Source organism: Plasmodium brasilianum (genome assembly GCF_023973825.1).
Source record: "Plasmodium brasilianum strain Bolivian I chromosome Unknown PB_00_03, whole genome shotgun sequence".
In the NCBI taxonomy this organism is placed as follows: Eukaryota; Apicomplexa; class Aconoidasida; order Haemosporida; family Plasmodiidae; genus Plasmodium; species Plasmodium brasilianum.
In genome coordinates, this window is record NW_027122925.1 from 190708 (window position 1) to 203818 (window position 13111).

Genomic DNA, 13111 nt, shown 5'->3' on the forward strand with positions numbered 1-13111 from the left:
CTATTCATTGAACGCTTCCATGAACTTAAATTTTTTATTTTTTATAACATTTTTATAATAATATAAAATAATCAATATAAGCATAGTAACTAATATAATGAAAGGTACGAAATATGTTAGTATAGCAGATACTTTTAATGCTATGTTGGCATGTTCTTTACCTATAATTAACGATGTAGAGATCCACCCGCTTACGGAACCAGGCGTCGTAGCAACACCATAACTATCTGTTGGAAATTTTATGATTAACGCCCCTATTATACTCAAGAAATTACTAGGCTTTTTCATATTTCTTAATGACAAATCTAATATAGGTATCACTAATACCAATAAGAACAATAATAAAAGTAAACAAGTTCGTATTACATATCTTTTACGTTTTGATTTTTTGTAAATCTTATGATTAATTAACATCATTTTTTTAAAAAATGCCTCATCATTAAGTCCATTCATAATTTTTTTTTCATAATGAGTATATGTCCCATGTAACATAGTACATTTATTTTTCATAAGTCGCTTAATCAATTCCTGCTTATTTAATGAACTTCTATATAATTCTTCATTTTTCTCTTTATCCCCTTTTTTATTAATTGTACATAACTTTTTGTTCTTTTGTTTTATATTACATGGTACCTTCACTTTTAAATCTGAAATATTTGAATAAATATTATTTTCACAGTTTCCCAATAATCGATAAATGCTTGTATCTAATTTTCTACCAAGACTATTTTTTTCATACAATGAATTGTTAAACCTTCTCTAAAAAATATAAATATATATTATTTAAATGGATAAATATACTTATTCTAAATAATCTAATAAATGTAAATAAAAAAAGTATTAATAATAAAAATATCTTTAAAAATACTACCATACCAAATCACTGTAAAGATGTTCTATTAAATCTAAAAGTATAAGCATAGAAATTTGGATAAAAAAAATTAACTTAAACTTTTGTTCCATGTTATAGATTTCTAATAAAGGAATATTTTTGATAAAAAGAAATTAACATTAATTTATACCTTTCTAACAATAAACAAATATTTTTTTTTATTTCTTTTAAATATTTTTTCGTAATATATTATTCATATATTATGCAGTATATTTTACTACATAAACAAAAAAAAAAAACCTAAAAAAAGATATTACAAAATTTTATAGATAATATCATTTATAAAAATTTAACTGACATAAAATTATACAATTTGAAGTCATTGACTACTCTCACATAATGTAAATTAATTATATATTAGAGTAATTAAAAATTTTTTGATAATTTTTTAATTTTTGGAAATTGGGAATTTCTTACAATATAGAATGTATAAAATATAGATATATTTCATTATTCTATATATTAATAGAATTGCTACTATTTTTAAGTTTTCGCTTTAATTATTCTAGTTTTATAAATAGTAAAATTTGAAAAAATTAGTTATTAATTATGAGATATTATTTATTAGAGCAATGAAAATGAATTAATAGTATATTAAAAACATATATATTTTGTGGAAAATTCCGTCTATCACGAATTATAACACATGCTTTATTTTATAGTGTATAATATATTTAAAATGTATAATTCATAAATTATGCATTCTCTAAGAACATAATACTTATATTAAATGTAAATGTATATCAACTTTTTAATTTTTTACTATAGTTTTAGAAGATCATAATTTTCAATAATATATATATATATATTTCCAAATGAAGAATATTCATATTCATATGCTTAATAAAAAAATTTCTTCTTTAATTAAATATTTATATTTAGAAAAAAATATTTCATAGTAAAATAAAATAAGGTTGTTAAAGCTAAAAATTTTCCAGAAACACTGCGAACAATTGGACTAATTTAAAAATAAATCAAATGAATATGTATACAAATATATACAGGATATAACATTTTGACCTAAAATAAGAAAGCATAATAATATATTCTATAGATATATTTGATTTAATAATTTTTGTGCTTATTGTTTTAGAAGAAATATATTAATTTTTATTTATTCTTTTAGAAATACATATTTCCAATAACAAAGTTTAAAGGGACATAATAACAAACTGCCATACATATATATATAAAAATAATTTATTGAAATTAATATTATCGCACTTTTATGGACTCATATATTAATTTCATTATAACATTTATGAAGGATCATATATGACCTGTTCTATGTTTTCTCACAATATGTATATATCACTTTTTTTGTTATTAGAAAATATTAGCATATATAATGCTTTTAATCCATTTAAAATTTTTATAATATCCTATATACATAAATAGTAAAATAAATTATAAAAAATAAGGGAATTATACAATAATGTTCTTCAAAATATTTATTCATAAATAAACCTTCACAGTTTTGTAAACATATATTGTTCCAATGTTTTTTTCGACTTGTATTTTTAAAAAATAAATTTGTTTACATTTTAATTAAAAATATTCCATAAATTAAGAAAATATATACAAATGATTTAATTTAAGGGAAAATATTTAATTTTCTCCTTATTAAGTATATATATATATGTTTATTTATATATATACACATCAATAAAGGTTAAATGCTCTGCATGTTATATAATTTTGATGTGTAGGAAATGATATTAATAATATTTAATATGTTCAAAGAAACCAATATAAAATAATATTACATTTTAATTTTTAAAATATAATTTTCACAGTTCAACTGTTATACATTGAAATATCCTCCCCAAATACTATATTCACTTAAGTGCTTAAATTTTATCTAATATATTATGTATATGGTTTAATATATAATTTATCTAAAGGTATTATTATTTTTACGTTTATACAAAAATAAATTTGTTAAAAATAAATTTTATCTTTTTTATATTTCTAGCATAACTTATTTGTTTCACTATATCTAAAACGTTTCCATAATTCAATTATATACGTATTTTTCTCATCTATTCTGAAAAAAATGATTATATAATTATCATATAAGTAAATGTTACGCAAAATGTAATAAATTTTACACACAATTTGTAAACATTAAAGATGAATATCGCCTTCGCAAACTTCATCTGAGCAAGCGCATAAGGTTACATCCCTTAAAGTATATCAATGAACTACCTGAATGTACTGAATCTCAAAACTATATAGTTCTAAAAAAATCATCATTTTTTGATGTACTGACATAAGAAGAAGCAACTTTTGAAGCTAAAACGTATGAGTTTATTATTTTATTTTAAATAATTACATTAAAATTTATGACAGTGTTTTTCATGTTTCCTTTTGTATCGTCATATATATTAATATACTGAAAAATGTGAATACTATACATAATCCCTGTAATATGTTACTGCAAAAAATTACAGTTTTAATAATATTTTATATACAAATATTCAATTTATTTAACAATACATTACATCATATGTATTTTACTTCTGAATTCAATAAGAAAAAATAAAAATATGTATATGGACAAAATGTTCCCATAATGATAAATGGATCTGAAATAGATCAAACATATTTGGCCGGTAACTCATATCATAAAAAATACATTCTACAAAATTGTAATTTATATATGTTCAGTAATATGTATATTTGTACATATAATATAAAATTTTGAACAACTTAACTGAAATGCATACTGAAAATAAAAAAATGGGTTAGAACAATTTATTTTAATAATAATACTATATATGCAATAGTAAATAAGTATGAATCTCATACAACTATAAAAGATTCATATATAAAGATATATGTTAAAAGTTTAACAAGGTAAAAACAAAAAAAAAAGTGTATGAAATTAAAATACAAATATATAAGAAAAATTATAAGTAATAAAGACACATAAATATAAAAAAAAAATAATTTTGATTAAATAACCAATATTCAAATTACTCATTAATATTAACATACTTAGGATACATGATATTTCTAATATGAAATCCATCCATACAATATATGTAAAGGAAATGTAGCAAAAAGTACAAATCGATAATTCATTAAACATAACATAATCAATAAATGCAATATATAAGGAGAATATTAATTAAAATTAAATAAAAAAACTTAATATTAACAGTATGTTAAATATTAATTTTGGATTAATACACAAATAATAATTTTTATAGTATGATTATTAAATTATAAATAATGTTATATATTAGTGACCTCAATTATTGTATGATGAATACTTTAACAATAGTATTTTATAAAGAATAACTTATACATAGAACGATCTTATTTAATCCTATAAGATGAAATGGTACCGATTAAAACATAAAAATAATAGTACGTATTATATATTATCATAATATTCATAAATATAATTTTGTCACTTTAATCGTGAAAATATATATTAAAATATATTCTCTTAATAATATGACACGACTATGTACATATCTGTGTAAATAAAAGAATATTAGTAAAATTAAGACATTATTATCATCAAAGTGAATTTTTTTATTTTATATTTTAGATAAATTATTATTTAAAACTTTTTAAACTATAAAATTATGTTAACAATTAAGAATTCTTGTTCGATAACATGAAATATAAATTTAAATACTTAAGTGTCTCTTTATAATTTTATATACCACAGTTTTTTGTTCTGTTGTTGTACATATTAATTAATAAAAAATTATAATATGTTATTTAAACAAATGCATCATTGTAAATGTATTTACTTCTACACATTTTTCTAACTTCATGCTGAAATAATTTTTATGCATATAGCATTATTACTAGCTTATGTTATGTTAATGATTTACATAAAAATATATCTATTCTTAAGTTAAGCATTGTCTTTTATATAAAAGTTTAAATATAATATTCATAATAAAATGAAATAAAACTTATTAATTCATATGAATTTATATTAAGCTTGTATTATATTTTAATAAATGTAATGTATAAATTGTAGTATTATAAAAAAATTCTGATGATATATTAAAAAAAAATAATAATAAAAAATACATTAACAAAGAAAAAAAAAATATATCAATAAATTTATAAAATAATAAAAAAAGAAAAGAAATATTTTTAATAATAATCCTAAAACTAAGTTTATTTAGTTTTTATTCAAATGACATCAAGTATATCAGATAATAATATGTTTTTTTTTCGTTACCACATATTAATCGGTAAAAATATATTCATGATATAAATTATATTTACATATATATTTATATGACATATTCAGAAACATAAATATAAATACAATATACTTTAAAACATGATTAATTAATTTTATTTGTAATCTATTGTACATTGTTATTAAGTAGTATATTTAAAAAAAAAAATAAATATTATATAAGAGACTAAAATAAAAAAATCAGAACGAACAAATATATTTTACATTAAAAAATTAAAGAATAAAGATACATTATGATAAAACTCTTCAAAATAACATATTTATTAAAAATAACCATAACAATGTAATTTTATACGTGAAATAATTAATTACAAATATTTATTATTAATATATATTTTTTTTTAATTTTCTGACCATTCACTACTTCGTATGTATATATTTCAAAAGTAATATTAAAATAAGAAATAATATATATAATTTACACTATAATAACCTTTTTTCTTGTTTATGAGTTTAACTTGTTCTTTAATTACATTTCATATTTTACGTCTTAAGCAGTATTTTAAATAACACAAGATCTTTTTTATTTTGTACGCTAAATAAATATTTATCATTATAAAAAAGTTATTTTACTTTAGTTATATATATAAACAAACAAAAAAAGATGTAATATATTTTTAATTTACCTATTATAATATATCTATCAATTATTACAGAAAAACAATTACAAAGATTTAATATTCTTTGTTTTATCTAATATAAAATATTATTCTTTTTAGGTTCAGTTACTATCTTATTATTCCTTATTTAGGAACTATAATTTATTTTATATTTTTTTAAACTATATTGCATAAATGATTTTACTATAATTTTTTTTTAATATATTTTTATATTTTAAATAAGTATGCAAATCTTTTTATAATTATTTAATACTATAATACACCTCTAATTAATTAAGCGTTTGTATAGATGTATGAGCTCATATAAAAGTTTTAATAGGCAGATACAATATAGTAAATATAAAAAAAATTAACAAAATAATAATAGCAATATAATGACATATATCAACAATAAATAAAAAAATAAAATAAAATAAGGACATACTATCATTACTAATAATGTACTGCTTTATATATTATTTATTTTAATTAAAACCTAAGAACAAAAGGAATTATTTATATTATTATAAGTAATAATATCTATATATATATATATGTGTTTCTAATAACAGAAATAAGGAAACGGTAATTAATGTTATTTTTACGGAATAAATTTTATATTACTTGTTGATGTAACTTATATACGTTTTTTTGTGATTAATATTGTGACTTTTTCCTTATATAAGGAATATTATTTTTACATAATCATATATACATAATTCTGAATTAATATTAAAATATGTTTAGGATTCATCTCCATTTGTAATATATTTACATAAGGTAAATGAAATTATGAAGCACATAAAATAAATACTAATGTATTCTATTACTTTATAGTTCATATGTAAATTCTTATGTATATTATAATATTATAATTTATTTTTGTTGAGAAATATAAATTTAAAATAACGATATTGATAAATAAAATATATAAATTCATATTTTTCCTTCAGAGTATTATTTATCATACGCTAGAGTATTAATGTAAATCCATCATGGATAATTGTTTTTCTTCGGTAATAATTTTTTATTTTTTTATATTAATAAATTATTTATTTATTCTAAAACAACTGTTAACATAAATAACACAAAAATTAATTCTTGAATAATTGTTTTGAATCTAGAAATTGAATGTTCGAGGTTATGGATTTTTGACATACTATAGTGATATATATTTCCAAAAAATTATACAAAATATAAAAAAGAAAACTACTGAGGTAAATAAGAGTGACAAAGAAGCATTTATAAATGTATGTAGAAATTTGAGTAAATATCTAATTGAAAATAAGTCTCCTCCATCATATTATAGCCGTTTTAAAGATACATGGGAAGGGGCATTAAAAAAGTGGGTACAATCTTACTATGAAAAGATTAATATACATAAAGAATGTCCTGTTGTTCTGGAAGAAAATGATATGAAAATTTTAGAATTAAAATATGATGAAGAAGATTTTTGTGAAAAAAGAAATACATATCTTAATGAAATAAGACAGTTAAAACCTGGAACCATAAAGACGTGTAATGAGGAGTATTTAAAGAAATGTAACGAATATAACAATTGGATTAATGGGAGAAATATTTATTTTCAGGAAAAAGTAAGCCTCATTAAAGGTTGTTACAGAAAAGAACGAATTATGGGCAAAAAAGGAAAAAAACAAGAATCATTATGCAACATACTCGAAGAAGAAACCTTTAGAACATCATTAGATTGCTTACTCATTGATCAAAATCCAACTTGCAAAAACTTACAAGAAAAAAAAAAGTAAGATTTACAAGAAGTAGATCAAAAAACAGTTGAAAAACCATCTAAAACTGAAACTCCAACGGAACAAGCCGTTCAAAAATTACAAAATGGAGAAACTAATAATTCACAGATATCTCTAACCCCAGAGAATTTATCTCATGAGCATCAACCTCAAACTCAATTTCAGTCGGAAACGGAAGCTCCAAATCTTCAAGATAAAAGTGAAGAATCTGAAGCTATGCAAACTAATCAAGGTCCAAAAGAAGTAACAAAAACAAGAGCTAATCATGATGATGCAGTATTACCAGGACCTATCTCACCAAATATTTCAGATTCTGCTATGTCACTAGAAAATCAATCTCCTGAAAGTCATGCATTAAAAGCTGAATCCTCAATTCCTTTCGCACGTTCAGCCAATTCTGCTAAAACTCCTAAAATTTCAGGTACCATCAATTCTGTTTATTTATCTATTCTTGAAATGACAGAATTAAATATATATTTATAATTATTTCAGGTCCATTAGCGAGTTCGTCTAACACATACACATCATCTATTTTAATCTACTTTATAGTTATTTTTCTATTTTCCCTTTTTATTAAAGTAAAATAACACTTATGTACTAAAAATATGATAATCATTTTATTATAATAATAATATGTTTTGAAAATCCATTTTTTTCTACTGTAGTATGCTTTAATAGGGTTGTTTAAAAAAAAAAAAAAGATAAAAAAAAGACCTGTGAAATTTCTAAGAATATTAAATCCTTTACTTTCTTGGAAAAAAAGTGAGTTCATAGCACATGATCATTTAGAAAACTTAAAATACGATAGCGAAAAAACCATTAAAAATATAATAATAATTGAACATAACATGAATAATAAAGTACACGTGTCAAACCGAAAAAAGGATAGTTACAAAACCATCATAGAAGTACATATGGAAGTACTCGAAGAATACAGAAATACAAAATGGGAATACAAAAAAGGAGAATTTTTAGAAATATGCCTAGAAATGTTAGCAAAAGAAGAATATACAGTATATACTAATTTGACCAATGACGAACTAATAATTGAAGATGTTAAAACTGTCAGTTACAAAGAAAAACAAAAAATAATATGGAATAAATGGATAGAAAGACATAGAAATCTTTCTGAAAAATTGAAAAAAGTACATTGTTTTAATAATTTAAAAAATGATTGGAAAAGGGAACTAGCTAACTTAAAAAAAAGAGAAGAATTAAAAAATGATCCTTCTGATGAAATTCAAAATGTTCCATTTTCAGAAAAAGAAAAAGATATATGGAGACAGTGGATATCGGAGAAGTGTATAATTATTAAGCAATATATTGAACAGGACTTATTTAACTATTTAACTGATGAACTCCAGATTATACCAGATTATTATGATAATGAAAAAATTAAAGATTCTTTGCCATTAATTAATATAGGAGAATTATCGAACAAAGAAGACTGCCAAGAATTATATAAATATATAAAAAAAAAATTATTAACAAAACTATGTATACTCGTTCTTATGTCAGTATTAGAAGAATGCAAAAAAGAGCAGGACATTGAAAATAATGAATCACATTTGGATAATAACATAATTGAAACTAAGGAAAAAGAAAATTCAGACAGTAAAAAAGAATTTATAGAAAACATAAGTGAATTTAATCGATATTTTTTGGAAAATACGGAAAATATTGATTATAAAACGGACGATATCTTTAAAAAAGAGTTAGAAAATTGGATAATAGAAGATAATACAAATGTAAATTCTATGAAAAAGGAGAATACTGCAGACAAATACTACTGAATTATGCAAAAATACATTTTTAAAATTTATAATATACATTCTGAATATATAAGAATTATATTTTTTCGTAAGCATGTTATCTATATGAAACTTATTTCATAAATTTTATTATTCATTATTGGAACAATGAAAAGAATAATTTGAAAAAATACTTAATAAAAGAAAGAGAAGCGAACATGAAATATGAAGATTGAAATAAAGATTCATAAAATATATTTCAATTATATATACTATTTTTTATTTCTTTAAGATTATCAATATGAACTTTATATTAATATTTGTTTAAAAATAAGTAACAAGGTATATATATATATATATATATATAAATTAAAATTATATTAATGTATTCCAAAAATATTAAATTCGTAGGAAAAAAAAAAAAAGCAAAAAAATTAATATTGCAATACTTTCTTTTAATTTATATATCGGAATTACTTAAATTTTAGAATTCTATGCTATTTCATTATTTCTATATATATAGTTATTTCCATATTCAGAGAGATACCCATTTGTATCATTTAAATATTCTTATCAATTAATCGTTCGAGAATTTAATTAATATAAAAAAAAATTTAAAATAAAAAACAGAAATACGTTAAAACTCACGAAAGCATGATGAAAATATATACATAGTTCATGTAATTTAATATATTATAGAAAAACCATATTTATATACATAATGAAATACTTCTAGGCCGTTATGATTTAATAGATGTTCGCATAATAAACGTTTTCATTTATAGTAAGTTTGTAACTCTTTGTTTGTTATATATCAATATATTTTTTTTTAATTATATATATCTTCTCACAAAAAAAAAATCATATTTAAATGTACTGTCCCTTAATAAAGAATTCAATTTTTTTATGCAACAAATAATGTAACTTAAAGGAAAAATCCTTATACATATTTATAGATATTTATGATATTAAAGTATCGTTTTTGATTGTATAACTTTTATTATTATAAATTTAAAAAATTATTGAACTAATTAAAATGCCTAAAACATGATAATAATGAAATTATTCTGAATACATAGTTTTTTATATTAACTTGTAATTTATATTCGCTTTTAAAAGAAATGTAAACAATTAAATAAAAAATATTCTTATATTTTTTTTTACTTTAATATCTACATTATTATTTAGTAACATTTTTATAAAATAAAAGATATAAAAGTTAAATACAAAAAAAATGTATAAATTAAACAGTACTAAATGAATTTCAGCGCTTTTCTAAAACCAGAAGGATATGAAAGAAAATATAAATATTTTATAGTAAATTTAAAAAATATGATATATTTTTACATTTTAAAAAGAATTTGTTAGTTTTGACTTTTATCTTTATATTTGTTTTTGTTTTTTTGTAATTACGCAATAATATTTTTCTTTTTTCTACTTAGTTAATAAGATTAATGGTTATTATTTTTTAAATCATCTCTCTATATATTAATATTTATAAAAATAACTAATACTAGATTTATCTGTGAAAATATAAAATCCATTTTATATATGTAACAATTTTTAACTGCTATCATATACCAAAAAATTAGGCAGATTACAAATTATTATTTATTGTTTTATATTATATAAATCCCATAATAATATCACTTTATTTATGAATTCTACAATATCATTAATTCATAAATAATATTAATAAATAAAATGGCAAAAAATATATTAATCTGAATTAATTATAATTATTACCATAGGTTAATACAATGTTAAATGTAATAGATATATGCGTCGTTGTAATATAATAATCTTATAATACATAAAAAAAAATTTATTATTACATATTAATAACATATTATTAGGAAAATAATTATTTTTAGATAATTATATTAGCATTGACTTCGTTCCAATAATTTTGAATAAATTCAATAGAATCTAGATATACTTATTTTGTATTACCAGAAATAAATATATTGTTCTTTTAATGTATATTAGTTTAATACATATAGGGTTCTTTCTATTAAATACTTTTACACTTTATCATGTAACATAAATATTACATGCATATTTTATTCATACAAAGTATACATTACCAGAATAATAAATATTTATGTTTTCTTTTATATTTTATTTTTTATATATGATATGGTACTTAATAAATTTGTTAATATAACTTTAGTCTATTGAATCTATAGTGATTATACTAAAATTATATTGAATATTAAAAATAATAATAGAATATTGCCATACATAAACTTACAAATGTAGTTATGAATTAATATTAATCTCATAAAAGCACAACAGTAATGCTTTGGAATTTATTAGGCATTTTGACAACAGGACTATTTTATTAAACGAAACGCATATATGGGTATTGAAAAACGATATAATATTGTTATAAATATAAAAATAAAATAACAGAGGATATCTTACGTAAAATAAATTTAAAAAAATATTTATATTAACCATTATAATAATAACTTTTCTATATTAATTACTACTTTGTTCATAAAGTAAAAGAGAAATCATTTTATTTATGTACTAATAAAAAAAACAATTTTTATTTTTATGTAATTATATATATTTTTTTAAATATATTTAATTATATGTTAAATATATTAGTACAATTAAAATATAATAATATACGATTTATATATTTTACTAAATATATAATCTTAAGATATTTTACAATAATATGATATGTAAAAAAAAAAAAATAATAATTTATTATTATTCTCTGAAATCTTTGAAATATACATTTATATATAGTACAACATATAAGACTCATAATAGAGATAAATAAAATAGCAGTGAAATAAGTGAAATTGAAAAATTTTATGATATTTCTTTTATCAATTATTTTACTATATTGGGTAAATAGAACAAAAGCCATAAATTTATTTTTTAATTGGGCTTGTCATATTTTGTCTGTAAATATAAATTTTAGTTAATATATTAATTTATATTTTTTTAATAGTCACATGTATAAATAAAATTCACTAATATATTTTACTAAAAGCTTTAGGCATAAATTTTTTTTTTTTTTTATTTAATTTATAATTTTAATTAATCCACCTTTTAATAATATGTAATTTTTGTTTATATAATTGTTATATTTGAAATATAATCATATATATCATACTAAATCAAAAGTTATAAAGATTAAACTGAAACTTTAGCTTCTTGTGTAATAGTATGAAAAAAAATAAGAGATTGCTTTAAATAATATAATAATGTTTATCTCTAGAATAATATATTCATACTTAAAATATTATTTTTAAGCGAGATATTTTTAATTTAACGAAATAGTACTTATTTTAATGTATTATAAATCTATTTAACTTGAATTTATTTTTCATTTATGAAAAATTATAATTTCACTAAAAATCACGAAATTCGGATTCTTAAAGAGCTTATATATTATTATCACATATTTTTAATATTAACTGAAATAATATGAAACGTGCCATTCTAACACTAAAATAAAAATAAAAGGGAAAATTCTATACCTATAAAATAAATAATATTTATCTATTTATAGTATTTTAAAAGGTAAAAAAAGATTTTTAATTAGATACTCGAATATAATTGGCAATTTATATGAGAATACACTAAAGTTAATTTATTTTTTTCTATAGAATGTAAGTACATTTATATAATTTTCACACGAATAAAAATAAAACGGAAGAATATTCATTACTATAATTGTATTCTAGATACAATAAAGAAATTATGTTTTTCAAATTATCATGTTTACAATTAAAAGCTTTTATATTGTACTGTACAAACTATACAACCTTATATTAATTTTAACAAAAAATTAAAGTGGTGATTTTATTATGAATTGTTTTTTTAAATTCTATATATGACAA

General features: G+C 19.2%; 2 protein-coding genes across 2 annotated transcripts; one reads left to right on the forward strand and one right to left on the reverse strand.

Annotated features, from left to right (window-relative positions):
* MKS88_000147 (uncharacterized protein) lies at nucleotides 1-963 on the reverse strand (the record flags this gene model as incomplete). Its single annotated transcript, XM_067214505.1, has 2 exons — nucleotides 1-759; nucleotides 877-963. 2 exons carry the CDS (start codon nucleotides 961-963, stop codon nucleotides 1-3), a joined length of 846 nt encoding a protein of 281 aa, XP_067075880.1.
* Nucleotides 964-6723: 5760 nt separating this feature from the next.
* MKS88_000148 (uncharacterized protein) lies at nucleotides 6724-9287 on the forward strand (the record flags this gene model as incomplete). Its single annotated transcript, XM_067214516.1, has 4 exons — nucleotides 6724-6744; nucleotides 6853-7339; nucleotides 7496-7915; nucleotides 8173-9287. The coding sequence occupies 4 exons, from the start codon at nucleotides 6724-6726 to the stop codon at nucleotides 9285-9287; spliced, it is 2043 nt and encodes a 680-aa protein (XP_067075881.1).
* Nucleotides 9288-13111: the final 3824 nt, after the last annotated feature.